The sequence below is a fragment of the Euprymna scolopes genome, chromosome 28, assembly GCF_053919585.1.
Source record: "Euprymna scolopes isolate OS-2025 chromosome 28, ASM5391958v1, whole genome shotgun sequence".
NCBI lineage: Eukaryota > Metazoa > Mollusca > Cephalopoda > Sepiida > Sepiolidae > Euprymna > Euprymna scolopes.
The window spans coordinates 80343741-80364297 of record NC_136509.1 but is presented as its reverse complement, the minus strand read 5'-3'; the positions used below and the strand labels follow the sequence as shown (position 1 = coordinate 80364297).

General features: G+C 35.4%; 1 protein-coding gene across 1 annotated transcript; it reads left to right on the top strand.

The window, feature by feature from the left end:
* Nucleotides 1-1622: 1622 nt before the first annotated feature.
* On the top strand, nucleotides 1623-13367 carry LOC145249416 (uncharacterized). Its single transcript, XM_080110968.1, has 3 exons — nucleotides 1623-2259; nucleotides 4128-5001; nucleotides 13361-13367. The coding sequence occupies exons 2-3, from the start codon at nucleotides 4235-4237 to the stop codon at nucleotides 13365-13367; spliced, it is 774 nt and encodes a 257-aa protein (XP_079967094.1). The 5' UTR covers nucleotides 1623-2259; nucleotides 4128-4234.
* The last annotated feature ends 7190 nt before the right edge of the window (nucleotides 13368-20557 follow it).

Here is a 20557-nt window from a genome sequence, read left to right as displayed (position 1 = left end):
TTAACAAAGTTCTCTCTGATTCTCTCTCCTCTGATCTCGAGCGCGTGGTTCAGTGGGGGAAGATGTGGCTAGTTACCTTTAATGCATCCAAAAACAAACTCCTATCCTTACATCATCAACGCTCTGATCCCCAGCTGGCATCAATTGTGATGGATGGCTCTCGTCTGGGTGAGGCCCCGTGTTTTGACAAGCTTTTGGGTTTGACCTTTACTCCTGATCTGAAATGGAACACGTACATCAAGTCTGTTGCCAAGGTCGCTGGAAAGATGGTGGGATCCTTCTACCGCTCCAGAAGATATCTCACTACTGATGCAATTCTCTATCTATATAAAAGCCAAGTACGTTCAAGGATGGAATACTGTTGCCATATCTGGGCAGGAGCTGCCAAAAACAGCCTATCATGCCTTGACAGAGTACAAAATAGACTTCGTGGCTTAGTGGGGGATGCCCTTTTCTCTACCCTGCAACCTCTCTCCCACAGAAGAGACGTTGCGAGCCTATCCTTGTTTTATCGTTATTTCTATGGCAGGTGCTCGTCTGAACTCCAATCCCTCGTCCCCCCTCGCCAATCTTTCACGAAAAACACCCGTCTAGCTGAATCCACTGTGAAAAATTTCCCCCACTCTATATCTGTGCCTAAATCAAAACGCGAATTCCATGAACAAAGCTTCTTTCTTAGAACTGCACGCCTGTGGAACTCTGTTCCGTCTGCCTGCTTCCCTCCGGACTACAACTTGGATGTCTTCAAGTCTAATGTTAACAAATTCCTAATGAACCGCCCCCTTAAGTAAACACTCAATCAAATCTCCACACTAACGTAATGTACTTGCAATAACCCTTATCCCTGAGTGGCTTCCGGGCCTTGATAAGTGGTGATCACTGTGTAAAAAAAAAAATATATATATATATATATAAACTTAAACAAAAAAAGGAAAGAGGGGAGGAGGGAGGGAAATAAAAGGAAATTCTGGATGGTCTCAGACAGGAGCCTCTCGCCTGTTAAAGATAACATCTGTATAGCTCTAGGTTTTATAACCCTAACCCCTAACACCAACATGAAAATGAATAAAGTCACCGATAAATAAGTAAATAAACAGATACTAAAATGAATAAACTAACAAATTCACACCCATTTCAACCCTGTTCTCCGTGAATCTTCACACTCAGAAAAAAAAAAGAAAAAGAAACAAAAAGCCTTCTTTTGCTGAGAATTAATTTTCGCTCTTCATTTTGAATTCCGTTTTCGGAAATAAGGATTGTTGCCTGATGAGGTCTCTAGTTGGTAAATACTGGTAGACCGAAACATGCTCATGACTGTGTAGCAATAAACTACTGCTTATCTAAAGACATATATATATATATATATATCTATCTATATAAATAAAATGAACTCATTTTTTCCCCTCCGACTTCGACCTTTATAGGACTGCACCTGCTTACATTTGGTGCAGCCGTATCGGTCACAATCTGAATCACGACATCTGCCGTATGTTATAGGCTTATTACATATCCAGAACCCCGCTGCTCGGAGTTTCCTATAGTCTGTCTGGTGAGAGTCCACTGTAAAAATCGGTTATATTTAATGGAGGTAGTAAAGTAAACTCTCTCTACAAAATTCATCCTTCCACCGCGACTCACTTACACCGTTCCTGACCGTTCACAGGAGACATTTAAAACCGAACACCGGTTAGCATTTATCTAAAAACTGGACTGGACTTACGCTGAAACGAAGCACGCTTACTTTGCCATAGGTTAGCATAAAACATAAACACAAATTATAAAGCATTTATTTTATTAAAATTAGTTTTAAACAGAACACAATCCGTTACCTGGAATTGAATTCACAATTACATTACTTCGATTTCGTTATAACCCGCGTGTGAAAACCTGAACTGACATTTACGTGAGACGCACCAAACTTAATTACACAAACAAAACTTCCGTTTGGATCTTTCCTTTCCTTCTTTCTTTCTTTCTTTCTTTCTTACCTTACGTTGTCTTTTTCGCTATTTGGGTGACGGTGGTGGGGTTTCTTCCCTATGTTTCTCTTTCTTTCCATAAACATAAACACAAACTAAACGCTATACGTTATCTTGAATTGTATAACCGAAACGAAACGAAACTGAACGAAACGATACAACCTGATATTCCAGGTTTTACTTACACTCTATCACTCTACGACTCTTACTTGTGTTTCCAACTCTAATTGTCCCACGTTCCTTTACTTTTTCACCGTACCACTTACCAGACGACATTCAGGTAAATAGAGTTATATATGCGGCGATATTCACGTACATGTAGTTACTTTTTTGTTCTTTTTTCTTGGGGCCGGTTTACCTTACTACACGTTAGCCATGGATCGGGCGATCGCTGTCAGACGATAATACGACTTCTTTTTTTTTTTTTTTTTTTCTTTTATATTATGCTATCTTTCCACTAATTTCGGAATTCATACTCAGGGGACGGGTGACTTATTACATCAGTGGTTATTTATTTATTTATTTATTTATTTATTACTTTTTATGCAATTTCTTACTTTTTTTCCATTGGTGGAAGTTTAGTTAAACCATTGATACAAAGCCTATCTGAATGTCAGCAGACGACATTCGAATGGGAAGAAACATGAAATACACAGACTTACATTTTTCAGCGTACGATTCTTGGGGTTATTCAATGTTCTTGCATTTTTATTCTTTCCGGTTTGCAGTAGAACCTATCTTTCTCCACTTCTTATTTCGTTCTTTCTTTACTTCCTTTTTTTTGGGGGGGGGGACCTCTACCAATGATTTTAACACACATTTTTCATTGCGTCATGTACGAAATTTTACTTTGTTGTTTTTTCCGAACGCCAATATGTTTTGTACTAACTAGGTGTTTTTTTTTACAATGTCTTAGCACTTCGCTAGCAGTGTCAGAAATTTCGTGAAAATAGTGAATAATTCCACCCCATCTTTCAAAGCTTATAACTCCTCGAAAAAAAAAAAAAGAAAAAAAAAGTCTTTTTTTTTCTTAAAGGTTTTAAACTTTGGACTTTACACGTAAATTTCTAAAAAGGCGATTTTTTTGGGGTTTTAAATTTGATTATATTATTGATTGACCTTTTCTCTTCAATTTGTGATATATAAAACTCCCCGACATAAATTAATTATTTACTTTTTATTAGACATTTCAAAATGGGTGACACTTGGGGGGGGCGTGAATTTAAAAAAAAACGTTTGTCTAAAATATTATATTCGGTTTATTGAATAAAATTTAACATTGACCCTGAAAATTAGAAAAATTTTGATAGATTTTTAAAGTTTAAAAATTGAAAAATATTGAGTTCGGAACATTCATTACTGTTTTAAACAAATAAAAATAAAAAATTTCTATTACTTTTAAAACAACTGTAATAGTTTATTTTGGAAGTATAATCCATAAAGAAAATAAATAACCCACTTTTAACAGAGAAATTACGAGATTTTTATATTGTATTCGCAGTTTCGTGTTAGGTGTGTCAAAAACTCCTACAAAAATTCTGATACTGCTAGCACTTCACTTTACTAATTAACTCGGAAATAGACCCAGAAAACTTTATTTTTCACGTGTACAAATACTTTTTTTCCCCTTTGGCACATTAAGTTTACTCCTTACTCTTTCGAATACAATAGAAAACTCATAGGAAACCTACAAAAAATTTAGGATAAATCAGCTTGCACAACTAAGTCCCTCATTTTTGCCCGCCCAGTTTGGCACAGTTTACATATTTGGGTCCTTCTGTTTGCCGGGGGGGGGGGCGATTATAACTTCCCCAAAACCGGGGTATTGGAAACCTCCACAGCAATGTTTTTTTTTTTTTTTTCACCAAAATTGACCACTACAAGAACTATGATTATTTCCACTTTTTGTCCGCAATAAATAACAAATAAATATACATCATTACCCGTTTATTTCGTTTGCAAAATACAGTCCGATGTTTGCATTTACATAAACTTACCTCCCCTCATATATTATCTACATCGATTCATAATGTGGTAGGCTCATACATTTCGTTCATTAATGGAAACGTTGAATTTATTTATTTCGGCGGTAGAAGAGGGGGGGCAATAAAAACATAAACTTAATTCTGTCAGTTTCTTCTTTTTCAGTTGAAAAGGCAATCAAACATCAAAAGTCAAAAATCAAGACCATAGAGCTCATTAGTTGAGTATATAACAATTTTTCACTTTTTACACATTACAATCTTTTATAAAATATGCCACCAAAAAAGACTTCCCTTAGTCGTAATACAACAGCAACCAGAAAAAGAAGTCGACAATGGGAACATTATGAACAGTCTCAGGAAGACACTTCTGGTACTTCCTTGAACGAAAATGCAAATCAGGACTATGGGTCACATCAAGTTACTTTTGACCCAGACTTATATGAGGCGGACCAGTCACAACCTACGGATATAAACAAATATGTGGAACTTAGGGTTGCGCAAAACAGACAGGCTATATTAGAAGCAATGCAGAGACACACATTACGCACAACTGCTCCTAAATCATCTTTCTGGTTGCACGAAGGACGTACATATGAGGCTACACGTACTTATCAATTACGCTCAGATGTTCAAATTGGCACATTGAGTAATGGGACACCTTGCAGACAATGCAAAGCAAAGAAATGGAATCGGGAATCACCAGGTATCTGTTGTTCTGGTGGAAAAGTTATTCTTCCAGATTTAGGTATACCTCCTGAACCATTACGCTCACTTATTGATAACAATTCAATTAACTCAACACATTTCTTGAACAACATCCGGAGTTACAATAACTGCTTTAGTATGACAAGCTTCGGTGCTGAACAAATACGTGAAGGAGCCTACATGCCCACATTTAAAGTTTGTGGGCAGATTTCTCATAGACTTGGTTCTTTGCTTCCCATTGATACTGGAAATCCACAGTATCTTCAAATATATTTCATGGATGATGATCAGCAAGAAGCTACGACAAGATGTAATTATGCTCCCAAAACAAAGTTTGACATTCTTCTTGATTTGCAAAATATGCTTCACCGAGAAAATAACTTTATCAAAAACTTCAAGATGGCTATGGAGCATGCTCCATGTGATGATTTCAAAGTAGTTATACATGCTGATAAAACTCCAAGACAAGAACATAAACGTTGTTTCAATGTTCCAGATTCACCTGAGGTTGCTGTTGTAATAGTCGGTCAAGAATTTCATCAGCGAGATATCATCTTGCATCGCAGAAACCATCAACTACAGCGTATTGCTGTAACACATTGGGCATATGATGCTTTACAGTACCCAATCATTCATTGGACAGGTCAAGAAGGTTATAATTTCTTTGTATGGCAGACAAATCCTCAAAATAAAGAGTTAGTAATAGGAAAAAAAATATCAGCTAATGCTTTCTACGCATTCCGAATTATGGTCCGTGACGACAGTTTTAATATTCTGATTAAATGTAGGAACCTATTCCAACAATACATAGTTGACATGTATGCTAAAATAGAGCATGAGAGGCTTATCTACATTAAAACTCATCAGAGGGAGCTAAGAGTTGCTGATTACATTCACTTAAGAGATTCTGTAAATATTGACGGCAACATTGAAAATGTGGGCCGTTTGACCATACTACCAGCAACATTTACTGGGGGACCACGATATATGCATGAACGCACACAAGATGCATTGGTCTATGTGAGAAAACATGGAACTGCTGATTTATTTATAACTTTTACTTGCAATCCCAAATGGCCAGAGATTGTGAATGAACTCCTTCCATATCAACAACCACATGATCAGCATGACCTCATAGCAAGAGTTTTTCATCTAAAGCTACGTGTCCTTATGGATTTACTTACAAAAGGAAACATTTTCGGAGTGGTTGTAGCATATATGTACACTGTTGAGTGGCAGAAAAGAGGATTGCCACATGCTCATTGTCTGGTTTGGCTTCAGCAAAAATTGAGATCCTCTGACATAGACTCTGTTATCAGTGCAGAAATTCCTGATCCTGTAACAGATCCAGTTTTACATGATATCATTAGACACAACATGATTCATGGACCATGTGGAACATTAAACAGCTCTGCACAATGTCTCAAAGAAGGAAAATGCTCTAAGAGATATCCAAAGAAATTTTTAAATGAAACTCGGTCCGATCAAAATGGTTACCCATTATATCGACGATTGCCTACTGATGCTGGAGGCTTTGAAACAACAGTTACCCTCCCTGGGAATGCAACGTTTCATGTAGACAACCGATGGGTTGTACCATACAATAAACCCCTTTGTAAGATTTTTAATGCACATATCAATGTCGAATATTGTAATAGTGTAAAATCAATTAAGTACATTTGTAAATATGTAAATAAAGGCAGTGATCAAGCTGTCTTCACATTGGAAAATAATGCTCATGATGAAGTTAAGAGATATGAAACCGGCCGTTATATTTCCACTAATGAAGCCATTTGGAGAATACTTAACTTCCACATACATGCGCATCATCCCACAGTTATTCACCTCGCAGGGCATCTAGAAAATGGACAGCGGGTTTACTTCACTGAAAATAACGCAGCTGATAGAGTTGCACATCCACCTCCAACTACTTTAACAGCGTTTTTCAATTTGTGTAAAACAGACGCTTTCGCACGTACACTTCTGTATGCTGAAATTCCCGCTTATTATACATGGGACACTCATAATAAAATATTCAAGCGACGCTTACAGGGTAGGTCAGTTCAAGGCTACCCGTGTGTTAAAAAAACTGAAGTTTTGGGCAGGGTATACACCGTGCATCCAAATCATTTTGAATGCTTCTGTTTGAGACTGCTTCTACATCATGTTAGAGGTCCACAGAACTTTAATGATCTAAAAAATATTAATGGTCAAATCATGAATACATTCAGAGATGCATGTGCTGCACATGGACTGCTTGATGATGATAACCACTGGGATGCTACATTACAGGAAGCATCTACATCTCCCTTGGCACATAATTTGAGACATTTGTTTGCTATCATGTTAACTACCTGTGCAGTATCTTATCCAACACGACTTTGGCATACACACAAAGAAGCATTAAGTGAAGATTTCCTTAGGGAACGCAATCAACATCCTGGGGCTGGTATAACTTTTACAGACAAAATCTTCAATACTGCTCTGGTTCATATTGAAGATATTACATATAAGATGAATGGTAAAACACTGACAGATTTGGGTCTTACCTCACCTGATAGATCTAATACACATCCTATTGTTACTGCTTGGACACGTGAAATTAGCTATCAACCACATGAGCAAGCATCAATTGTTCGGGACGGTATTGCAAAACTAAATAGTGAGCAAATTCATGTTTTTCGAACTGTAGTTAATACTGTTGAAGATCAGCAAGGTGGCCTTATATTCCTTGATGCACCAGGAGGAACAGGAAATACATTTGTTACCAAGTTAATTCTTGCAAAAGTAAGGTCAGAAGGAAAAATAGCTGTAGCTGTGGCATCATCAGGTATTGCAGCAACCCTTCTTCCTGGTGGTAGAACAGCTCACTCCACATTCAAATTGCCATTATCATTAATAAAAGATTCTATTCCAATTTGCCATATAGAACGAGGATCAGATTCAGCTAAAATTTTACAGAATTGTTCCTTGATCATATGGGATGAATGTACAATGGCACATAAAAAAGCATTTGAAGCTCTAGATAAAACATTGCGTGATCTCAAGTCACGTGATGTTGTCATGGGTGGCATCACACTTTTATTATCTGGTGACTTCCGACAAACGCTTCCTATTGTTCCACGTGGAAGTCCTGCTGATGAGCTCGATGCTTGCATTAAATTGTCATATTTGTGGAAGTACATCAAGACTGTAACCTTATCTACAAGCATGCGTGTCCATCTTAATAGTGACCCATTGGCTGATAAATTTGCTTCCATACTTCTACACATTGGAGATGGCAAAATTCCAACAGACAAACATGGTAAAATTGTAATTACTTTAAGTATTGGATCAATTGTTTCCTCACTCGCAGAACTTTGTAACAAAGTTTACCCAAATATAGCTGCAAATTATACTAATCCTCAATGGCTAACAGAAAGAGCAATTTTAGCTCCAAAAAATGATATGGTACACATCATCAATAGCCAACTGCTTGATGAAATTCCAGGTGAGGAACAAATTTACACTTCTCTAGATTCTACTGTAGATTATGACCATGCTGTACAGTACCCTACAGAATTTTTAAATTCCTTGCAATTACCTGGTATGCCACCACACAAATTAAAACTGAAATCTGGATGTCCAATTGTGTTACTCAGAAACCTTGATGCTCCACGACTATGCAATGGAACAAGATTATGTGTAACACAAATGCAACCTCATGTGATAGAAGCAGTCATATTGACTGGTGTAGCTACAGGCGAATTGACATTTCTTCCTAGAATACCAATTATTCCATCAGATTCAACAATTCCATTTAAAAGGCTTCATTTCCCTATAAAATTATGTTTTGCCATGACAATAAATAAGTCGCAAGGACAAACCTTGGCAGTGGTTGGTCTGAACTTAGCTTCTTCTTGCTTTAGTCACGGACAGTTTTATGTAGGATGTTCACGGGTAGGTTCCCCACACAATCTATATATATTAGCACCAGAGGGTAGAACATCAAACATTGTGTATCCAAGAGCTTTATACAAATAGGAAAGCCAATTCTCCCTTCTATTATTTATAGTTATTTTTTGCTGTGAATTATCAGCATGGCAGTCTCATAAGTATTGTCCACACTCCACCCATATTCCTGTCAGGTCAATGTTTTAAAACTCTGATAGGAAATTTTTATGGGAAGTTTCTAATCTTTTTCATTATAGAATGTGTACCTTTTTCTATTAAAATTTAATTTAATACAACCGTTCACTTCTTTCATGTTAAGTTACTTAAAATCACTAAACTCAGTTGCAGTGCTCCGTGGCATAGTGGTTAGCATGCCGGACAATTCACATTATATTTTCACATTCGCGCTGACCTACCGTAGTCTTTTTTTTTTTTTTTCATAAACACCTAAAATGGATTTTCTTGGTGGCCGAGTTGTTAACATTGCATGTTTTTTTTTTTCACACTTAATTTTCCAACTTTGCCCCAATACTCCGGGTTTGATCCTTCCTACTTACCTAAGATCACTTTTTATTTATTAAACAATCCCCACCCCGGAAACAAACACCCGGGCAACGATTTTTTTATTCTTTTGTTTTGATTTACTCAAAACCGCACACACCTCGAAACATCCGAGCAACGCCGGGTACCCCTGCTAGTATATATATATATATATATATATATATATATATATATATATATATATATAAAGACTTCTATCGCGTTATATCAATATCATGACACTGTCTTACACCGAAACAGATCTTATGTGGCATGTAGTTATTTAAACTAAAAAATGATGCACGGCATAATTCGTGTTTTTCTGCCTCTGAAAAATGTGGTACTCGAAAAGTTCTTCAAAGCTTTATCATATTCGTCAGTACTTGAACCCTGGTTTCCTGTCAACTAAGACATTTCTGTATCATCCAAAGGAAATTGTTCCGTATTTAAATTTCTTGCTGGTCTTGTATTTGACGAGCACATTTGTTGTTATTGCTAGATATGGTCTCACTGACATCGTTTCTTATTGATTTGTTAATAATAAGTCCACTAACGCACGGATTTGTGGCGATTATTATTAACTCTGTAACATCGTTTCATATTGGAATATCTCTTAGGTAACATTGCCAGCGGGGAATATATTGGCAAGGCGAGATATCCTGATATTAGCTCATCTACTAATAAAAGATATATAGGTGCGTGCGTGTGTGTGTGCGTGTTTGCCTACATGTGTACATGCAAAATGTTTGCACACACACACACCGTAATATGATATATGTGTATATGTGTGTCTTAAGTTAAAAATATGAACGTAACAAGCATACATGCACACTTCCCCTACACACACATAAAAATAAACGTATATATATATATATACATACATGCATACATATGTATATATATGTATATATATATATACATATATACATATATATAGATGTTATTTGTTTTTGTTTTTGCAATACGTTTTGAATGAAGTCGATTATTTACGAAAGTGCATTTTTGCCTAAATGCGAGTTGGGAATAATTTTCCGTTTAACCAATTTGGTACTCCCACATGGGGAGCGGTATATATAATATATTAAAATTATATTTTAAAAATAATATATATATACATATATATATGCATATATATACATATATATACATATATATGCATATATATACATATATATACACATATATATATGTATATACATATATATATATATGCACATATATATATACATATATACATATATGCACATATACACATATATATATATATATATATATATATATATATATATATATATATTATCTCTCCATTTTGTCACCGTTCCGACAATTTTTCATTTTCTCATACAACATTTTCAGATTCACTTTTTCTTCTTTAACCCATGTGTGATAAATTACACAGAGATCTGTCTCTTGGATTACGTCACAACATCACATTAACGAATGTCTTTGGATATTTTACATTTAGATCCTCCACTTGTGCGAACATTTTGGATTTTACCGTCTTTAAATTTTCCACTCGTCGTTAATTTGAACATCCATTCACGTTAAATTATTTTTCATTTTTCCCACACCTATACTTTCGTATTTGTTAACAAAATTTTTCGCAAATATGATCTAGTACTCCATATATGCGTTTTTATTAAATACTTCACAAACAACATCTAATTCCCCATATTGTTAACTCCTCTCCTCTGATGAGAAGGAAAGTATTTCTTTCGAAACTCTGCGGATTAAAAACGAAGCTTTCTATTTGTGTTTCCTTTCCGAAAAATAAATATGTTTTTAACTCTTACTAAAGGGGTTTTAAACATCTTCTATGAGATTCTTGTACTTCTGTACACACATAACCTACACATACACACATAGATAATTATAAAACTCTGTTGAGCTTGTTTGCTTGCTTATATCTTGTCTTTGATACACATTATCATGGTGAGGAAATGATATAGTGTAATATTTGTAAAACTAATGAAGCTATTTTATTTATTATTTTGTTGAGTTTATTATGCAACTCTCAAGACAAAATTTAGTTAGTGACACAAAAATAATATATATATATATATATATATATATATTGCATGTTCTATTATGTTCCAATCTATTCCGCAACTATCACATTCTCACAGTATTACGACATAAAATATCCAAAGGTGTATATTTCATGAAGGCTAATAACAGCTTAAAGTATATGCTTAAGAATCAATAGAATAATAGAAGTAATAGAACAAAGGAATGAATACATACATACATACATACATACATACATACATACACATATATATATATACGTGTATATATACATAAATATTATTAGTATTGGAGCGATTAATCATAATCTGAAATCAGAAAAATCTATTTTCCAATGCTAAAACTTATTCCTTAAATTATCTTTTTTTTATTTGATTTTGGTTTAAGAAACATATTCCACTGCTTGTAGTGATAATACAATAATAAGTGTTTACTGATTTAAACTTCCAGCAGGACTAAAATCTCTAGATCGCCCCCCATCAAAAGTGTGTTCTCACGTCTCAGAAAGTATATGTACATTTAAGATGTGTTTTTACAGCAATCCTGACAAAATAACACTTCTATAGCTTAATATTTAAAGATTTATAAAGAATTGGAATCGGTAATTGTATTGGAATCGGGAATAATATTGGAATCGTCCCATCACGAATATATATATATATATATATATATAAATTATATATATATGTATATATATGCATATATATTATATATATGCATATATATGTGTGTGTGTGTGTGTCGATATATATAACTTATTCATATATAGCTGAATAGAAAATAAAATTAATATGAAGAAATTAATAATGAAAAATTAATAATGCATAATAATTTTAGAAATGTACTTAAAATATTACGTAGACATTTAGTGTAAATAATTAGTGTTACATGACGATATTTTAGTATAAATATATGGATTTTACTTACGTTCAAGTAAAAATGAGAACAGAAAATAAAAATGTATAATTAATTCATGAGATATAAGGGCGACAACTCTGAAAATCTAATTATCTCTTTCTGAATTGCTGTTGGAAATGAGATTAATTCAATTAATCATGAGCCAGTCACGATTCGTAAATTAAACGTAAATTAATCATAGTTTGCTTTGTGTGAGTTTTATGAAATAATAAATATTTTAACAATATTTGCATGATTAGAATTTAAATAAATACGCACATTTTGAATAATGAACATTTATTTGTTTACTTCAATCCTAATTTTATCGAGCAAGTCTATTTGCACGGTTTATCTCTAGCGGAATAGATGTTTTAAGGAATTTTGTTTTGTATATGTTTAGTTAAAATATTTTTGACGGAAAAATTTAATCTGATTTAATTTAAGTTTTTTTTATTACTAATATATTACGGATAAAATCACACATATTTGATGAATTATGTACTGTATTTAATTCTGAACCCAAATACGAAAATTCCGAAACATAGCGAAGATTGTACATAATTAAATATGGAAGTAGCTGCTGAATTTCAAATGATTTTTTTCTCATGAAAGACACTAATAAATTATATAACAATAATAACAATTTCTATTTCCTCCCATTAATTTTGGTCCCCCGACAAAAGGAGAGTGGACATGCTAAATGACCCGATCGTCCATTCATCCGTCCGTCTGTTCGTTTGTCCGCACTTCTCTCAATACCTTGAAATTACGCCTTAGAATATTTTGAAATTTTGTACAAACATTAAATATGATATGAGTAAAAAAGTAACAGAACGGAGATTCTAGGAAGGCTTCGGTTGCTTCCCCCCCCCCGAGTCTTTCGGGTTAAAATGGTTAAAATTCACACTTTTGTGCTTCTTTAAAAAAATTGATGCCTTGGATTTTTATAAAACTTTCTGAAAAGTTGTAACTAACTGATTTCTGTATAATTTTGTTTGTCTATACTTCGCGATGAGTCTTTTGGTGTGCTCCAGGGATTCTTTTAGGGCTAAAAAAAAAACACTATTTTTGGGACTATTTTACCATATTTGTCCAAAATTTTATGTGTATGTCTATTTAACAGATTTGTATGCTGCTGGACTCAAATTTAAATATGTTAAGGCTTTGGGGATTTTGTGGGATAAATTGAGGGGAGCAAATAATGGACTTAGTCATTTCTTCTTTTTCATTGTACAGACCTCAAATTTATATATGTTTATGCCTAAAACTGCATCTTTTGTTCATTTTCACCAGGAGTTGACGTCCCCTGGGGGCTTTTCGGCTAAATGTGGGGGGGATGCTGCACGTATTCATCTTTTCATTCCTTGTTAACTGCGTACTCACGGGGTACTTCATTGTTATCTTTATTAAGCAAAGGGAAACATCTCCAACTGTGCCTTTTTTTTTCAGGACAAAATATATCTGACTTTAATTAGTTGTTTGGTAAATTCATTTTTATTGAACATAATCAATTGTGGCATTTTGAAAAAAATATTTAACATATATATTTAAAGTATATATACATATTACTTTATAACCACACGTATATATTTTAAAAGTATGTATTTCTTTATATTCATACATATATAATATGTTTTAGTTATACATTTATATAAATTAATAATCCGATGAAAATGTATATCCAAAGTCAGTACTTAAAACATAGAATCGAAAGAGCCATGTTGAACTAAATCACGACACAGATATTACACTTTGATCTTAACCAAAAGTCTACATAAAATAGCTATAACGTACTAGTATGATTTAAAAAGACAAAATATAAAAGAAAATAACAGTTAAGCTCGAATTTTCAAAATGTACGTTTTTCATGTTAAATAATTATGTTGCTATTTTACCCGAGCAATGCCAATACACGGGATCTGCTAGTCTACAATAACGATGTCTATTTTTAAATGGATTTTTATTCACTCTTTGTTTTGTATTAAGTTTAATTTAGTTTTAAATAATTATTTTGCTATTTTACCCAAGCAATGCCAATACACGGGGTCTGCTAGTCTACAATAATCCTGTTTATTTTTAAATGGATTTTTATTCACTCTTTGTTTTGTGTTAAGTTTAATTTAGTTTTACGAACATGTGGGCTAAACCTGAGAGAAGTTCTAATTAAAAATTCAATGTGTACACAATTTTAACAATGAGAATTATACGAGAGCATTCTAAAAGTAATGCCTTTTATTTCTTATTCCGTCCAATTTGATCAAATGTGGTTGAAAATTTCACTGTTTCAATAATTAAGCTTTTGCATTTATGACCTGAAGATTTTATATCTCCTTTAAAGGTATTGACGGTTAAAGACTCCAAGACAAAATACTTCTGTAATATGTGTGGGTCAGAAGCAGAGATGCGTCATTATATTTCTGGTAATAGTACACACAGAGTGATGATGCCTGTGTAGAAAAATAAATTCTGGAGCAAAAAAAAGGTGGCTCGTGTAAAAGAACCTACTCCCGTCTTCATAGCTTTTCAACTATTTGAGTTAAAAATAGGATGCTCTGCTTTTGGAATGACCCTCTAATGTTTTATTAAAATTTGATTCAGATTTTGCAAATTGGATTTTTCAGCAAGGTTGTCTGAATCAGGTTTGGATGACAGATTTTAAAATCCAACTCCCGAATTCTTAGACAGATATGTTTCAGCTACTTCATGCAAATAACGGTTGGTATACATTGGAGACGTTTTCTCCTCGTATATGTGTAAACGCAGGAGAAAATATATACGCACATATTTATGTCATAATTTTTGTGAATGCCCCACTTACTACGGTTAAGACATTTTTTATTTTTACACAGAGATTTTAAAAAATAGGATAATTCCGGCAAATAGAGCCGCGTGTATTTCCTGTCTGACAAGAGAAGCAAGCGGAAGCGAAATCTAGTAACGATAAAAACTCCGCCAGTTTCGAGAGGTTTCAGCAAGATAGAGGTTGTCACTTATAGGTAAGTATAGTGAGACATACTTTTTTCTCTAGCTTTCTATTCATCAACTCTTCTCTCTTTTTCTCACACACGGACATGCACACACACACACACACACACACACACACACACACATGCATACACAAACACGCGGATAAATTTTCTGGTGTTTTAAAGAAAATAATTATCACGAATCAGTGAGTTCCGATTTGGTTTTAAGAGACGCTCAAGTTTATCAACGGCTACAACTTGATCAGCACCATCGTATGAATTCTAAAATTCTATTGCTGGCTTTGTTTCACAGATATTTTTCTAGTCAGAGTTATTTCTTGAAAGCCATCAGGTACTTAAGCAATGGGATATGTTTACGTTGTCAACATCCTAAGCGAAAGTGATTCTTATGGAAAGAACTGAATTCGAAATTGGGACACCCAGGTGGGATGTCCGTACGTTTACTGACTGAATCGCTATCACCTAACCAGGATTGGATAATCAGCCGCAAACGTTTGTCGACACAACAACAAAAGGATTACGGGTATATAACGGTTTATATACACAACAATAAGGGGTAATATTATACATTTTACATATGTAGGGAAACGCGTGACTTACTTGACTAGCACGTCTGCATGATTCAAAGGGTCGGTCGTGGATTTGGTTGGTTGGTTGTTTTTGCTTTACGGCATATCAACCCTTTTCAGGTTATTTAATGCCGAATCCGGTGATTATGAAGAAAATTTTTTTTAATAGAATATTTGTTTTTTGCGAGTCAATTTCTATTTAACCCATAGTTGGGACCCTAACAGCTACTACCACTCCGGGTCAGAGTGGACCTGGGAGCAATGGCAATTAAAGGGTGGCTCCACACCCCCCAAAACCCGCAAGCTGGGGCCTCACCATCGGATATAGTTTAAGATCATATCCAGAACCGGTCGGTCGTGGAACGAAATGAAAGAGAAAGAAAGGAAAAACTAACATGACAGTTTTATGGTTAATAATCACGCAACTGTGAATGTTTATGCAAATAATGCTGGTCTAGTAAAGCTGACGTGAAGTTTCAGCTACTTCATGCAAATAACGGTTGGTATACATTGGAGACGTTTTACACATTGTCTCCTCGTATATGTGTAAACGCAAGAGAAAATATATGCGCACATATTTATGTCATAATTTTTATGAATGCCCCACTTACTACGGTTAAGACATTTTTTATTTTTACACAGAGATTTAAAAAAAATAGGATAATTCTAGCAAATAGAGTCGCGTGTATTTCCTGGCTGACAAGAGAAGCAAGCGGACTGTGAATGTTTATGCAAATAATGCTGGTCTAGTGAAGTGAGCATGAGACGAGTTGAGAGAAGGCGTGTTACTTATGCAGACATGTGGAAGTCAGCTGAAAAGATCGTTGCGTTTGGAAGTCGGTAGTTTTGTATAAGTGTCGAAATTAACCGGGAAATTGGTTATTTAAAGTGCAGAATAAATAACACTTGAGTTATTTAATTATAGTCCTGAGGATATAAGTAAATTAGATATACAGACATTATGTATGCGTGACTAGGCTCTCTCTAATCTTTCTTTGAGTGATTCGGATACCAACTGATGGACACCCAAACCGTGGCAGAAGAAAAATGACCTACATTGACAATCTGTTACAGGAATCAGGATAGGAAAGGGTTCGTGGCCTGCAAACTTTCATGCGGGATTGAGATAACGGGAGAAGTCGTGTAGATTCGGTGGCGAAGCGTCCCGAAAGACCACGGAGATGATGCGATGAAGGGTAGGAATTTTGTGATGATAACCATTTTCCACATTTTCGCAGTCTTTTCCATTATTCTAGTATTCTGAAATTAATCACGTTGACACACCGGTTCCCGCTGTATCACCGAAATTAAGCAACGTTGAATCTGGACAGTATGAAAAGGGTGACCATTTGGGACTTACAAGTGCTATATCTGTTCTCCGCTTATCTCAGCATTGTTTCCAGTCGTCCTAGACTTTTCCTTGCCACTGGACTCAAACAGTGCCGATTCAGGAGAGGCGTCGTTGAAGATTATTTACACGCGCAGCTTTCTCTAAAGGGGGTATACTTTGCCTGCTCGGTGTATTCTGAAATATTTTTAAAACATTAGATTTTTTTTTAGCAGTATTAAAGCAACCAAGGCATACGTACATTAGACACACCGAGTAATCTGGTTGTTGGTACGATTTTTAAAAGAAAGGTATTATTCGACGGACTTACAAATACTTACACTGATCGAATACTACGACCAGGTAAAAAAAAAATAAGAGAATCCGACGAACAAGGAGGTGTCGAGAAATACGTACGGACTGACATATCTGGCACAGGAGATAAAAAAATGGGCGATTCACATGTAGGACCCTCTCCCGGTGGCTCTACGATGATAGAGGAAGGTGATCAACCGGAAAATATAAGCGACAATAATCTTGTTTTACATAAATCTTTACATAGATCATTTACACATTACATAGATCATGAACAGGATGGAAACGACATGTTGACTGCTGAGAGGGATGGAGATACAATATTACTAGACATGCGTTATAGAATGGTCGACATGCCTTATAATTTGCTTAATGCTAGTATGACTAACGTAGAAATCGATACGTACTTAAGCGTATGTAAATTTTTCAGAGTTAAAAGTTGCGGGTTTCAGATTACCAACATTGTACCTATAACTGACGAATTAGAGCAAGTATTACCCCCCCCTCATGTTTCCGTTTCAGCCAGACGGGTGTTTCTCGTGAAAGACAAAGGATACCTCTTAGGGGCAGTAGGAGAAGACCAATACAACTGGAAACAATGCCGAGATAAGCGGAGAGCACATACTGCACCTGAAAGTCCCAAATGGTCACCCATTTAGTACTGACCAGGTTGAACGTTGCTTAACTTCGGTGATCAAGCGGGAACCGGTGTGTAAACGAGATTATGCCGTATATAGGGCAAGTAGAGAACACAACTGTTACGAACACTACTTTCAATAGTAGGCCGTGGATGGCTGCGTATCTAGTCGTAGCAGCTGTAGATCAAACGGATAGTGTAACCTTAACTCTAACCTTAACTTCCGTACCTACATTGAAATTTCCTCTTCTGAGGCCCTCGTGGATCAGAAGCACTGTGACATAACTAAAAAACAAGATGAAAAGCAAACGAGTAATTAGCAGCAGCAGCAACCGTATGATACGTATGCAAATAATCTTGCCGGTGCGTAAGTTGATTTCTCAGCGAAGGAAGAGAAGAACAAGAAAAAAAAATGTAGAGAAGAAATGGCGCACGTGAACGGCAAACGACGGAAACATACGTGAGCGGTGACATCGAGGAACTACATGAGCGATCACAGGATTTGTAAGTAGTGCAGGAACTTAGAAAAAGAAAAAGATGCAATCCGAACTATATCGTTTGTATCGTTATATTTAAGGTTGGTGTTAGAAAAAGTTACAGTTCTTAATATCTTCTGAGAAAGACATAAATAGTAGGAACCTGTCTAGCTAGAACCACATCAGTAAACTTTCCCTTCCTCTCTATGCCGATAGAGAAAGAGACTTTTTTTTACATGGGGTTCACCACTTATCAAGGCCCGAAGGCAACTAAGGTATAAGGGTTATTGCGTGTACAGTAATCAATGAGATAGTATTGTAGTAATCATTAGTATTGGGTGGTTAGATAGAGTGTCTTACGTACGGAGGCGGTTTGTCAGGAGTTTGTTTATGTTGGACTTCAAGACGTCCAAGTTGTAGTCAGGTGGGAAACAGGCAAGCGGTAGAGAGTTCCACTGGCGTGCAGTTCTAAGAAAGAAGCTTTGCTCATGGAATCTAGGTTTGGATTTAGGCACAAATAAAGAGTGGGGAAAATTATTGACAGTAGTTTCAGCCAGACGCGTGTTTCTCGTGAAAGACTGGCGAGGGGAGGGGACGAGTGATTGGAGCTCAGATGAGCATCTGCCATGGAAATAACGATAAAACAAAGACAGGCTCGCAACGTCTCTTCTGTGGGGGAGATGCTGCAGGGAAGAGAAAAGGACATCCCCCACTAAAACAGGAAGTCTATTTTGTACTCTGTCAATGCAGGATAGGCTGTTTTTAGCAGCTCCTGCCCAGATGTGGCAGCAGTACTTCATCCTTGGACGTACTTGGCTTTTATACAGATAGAGAATTGCATCAGTAGTGAGATATCTTCTGGGGCGGTAGAAGGATCCCACCATTTTAACAGCGTCCCTGGCAACAGATTTGATGTACGTGTTCCATTTCAGATCAGGAGTAAAGGTCACACCCAGAAGCTTGTCAAAACATTGAACCTCCCCAAGACCAGAGCCATTCATTTCTATTGATGCCAGATGGGGATCAGAGCGTTTATAATGTAAAGATAGAAGCTTGGTTTTGGATAAATGTTTTCCTCACACATCACATCCATGACGCTATTCCTGCAAGGCCCACAGGATTGATCATCATTTTATTATTTATTTATTAATTTATTATTATTTACAAATAATTGCTGAGCCGTTATCTTTGATAATAAATATTTCTAAATTAATCTTCTGTCCATTAGCCAGCTGGAACCCAATGCTTTCTTTCATTAACCCTTATCCTTGAGTGGCTTTCGGGCCTGAAAAAGGAAGAAGACAGCGAAAGGGAAAGTATACGACTGCTACTTGAGCGAAGAAGTGAGCCAAAGAAAAAATCGTTATAATTTTTTTTCTATCCTTTGCAAAATGATTCAAATGTTAGTATATTATCATGGATTATAACGACTACCAAATTTCAGCTTTTCACAATTGTTATTTCTAACAAATATTAAGTTTTTAAATTTCATCCCTTTAGTTTTGGACGCTGCTGTATATATTCATTCAAGGAACTTTGTTCCCGTAAATCATCTATGTTTTTATACTTCGATAAATCAAAAAAATAGACATCCTCGGTGCCACCATGTCTCAGTCCAAAATAGTCTCTTCCCAAAACGTAATGGGCTGACCACGTCTAAAGTGCATTTTGTCTTTTTCTACAGTTCGCCGTTTGTCTGTTTTCAGAATTACCCAAACGTTAATATGACTTCCCTCTGTTTCCTCTATTATCACATTTATTTGAAGTGACAAGACCAATATGTCTAATTATATGAGTATAAAGCGAATGTGTGTGTGTGTCTGTGTTTCAAAACAAGTGATCTTCACGCCGATCGTTTAACGTAATGAAGGTGTCACTTACGACAGAAAATGTGAAATATCTCACTTTATTCTATTTTGAGAGTCAGTTATGCATTCTGCAGTAAATTATGGAATACTCACTTTCTTTCTTTATCTCCCCCCTCTCGCTCCCATCTCTCTCTCTCTCTCTCTCTCTCTCTCTATATATATATATATATATATCTATATATCTATATATATATATATATATATATAGTAGAAATGGTAATTAATAAAAACTGAAGAAAGTGCTCAATACTGTTGTAGAGCAAATATGCGTTTTATTTTTATTACTTATAAAGAAATCATCTCACCAACGA

Bases quoted from the DNA above. Each gene is read 5' to 3' on its own strand.
- LOC145249416 (XM_080110968.1), top strand. From the start codon at position 4,235: ATGCCACCAAAAAAGACTTCCCTTAGTCGTAATACAACAGCAACCAGA.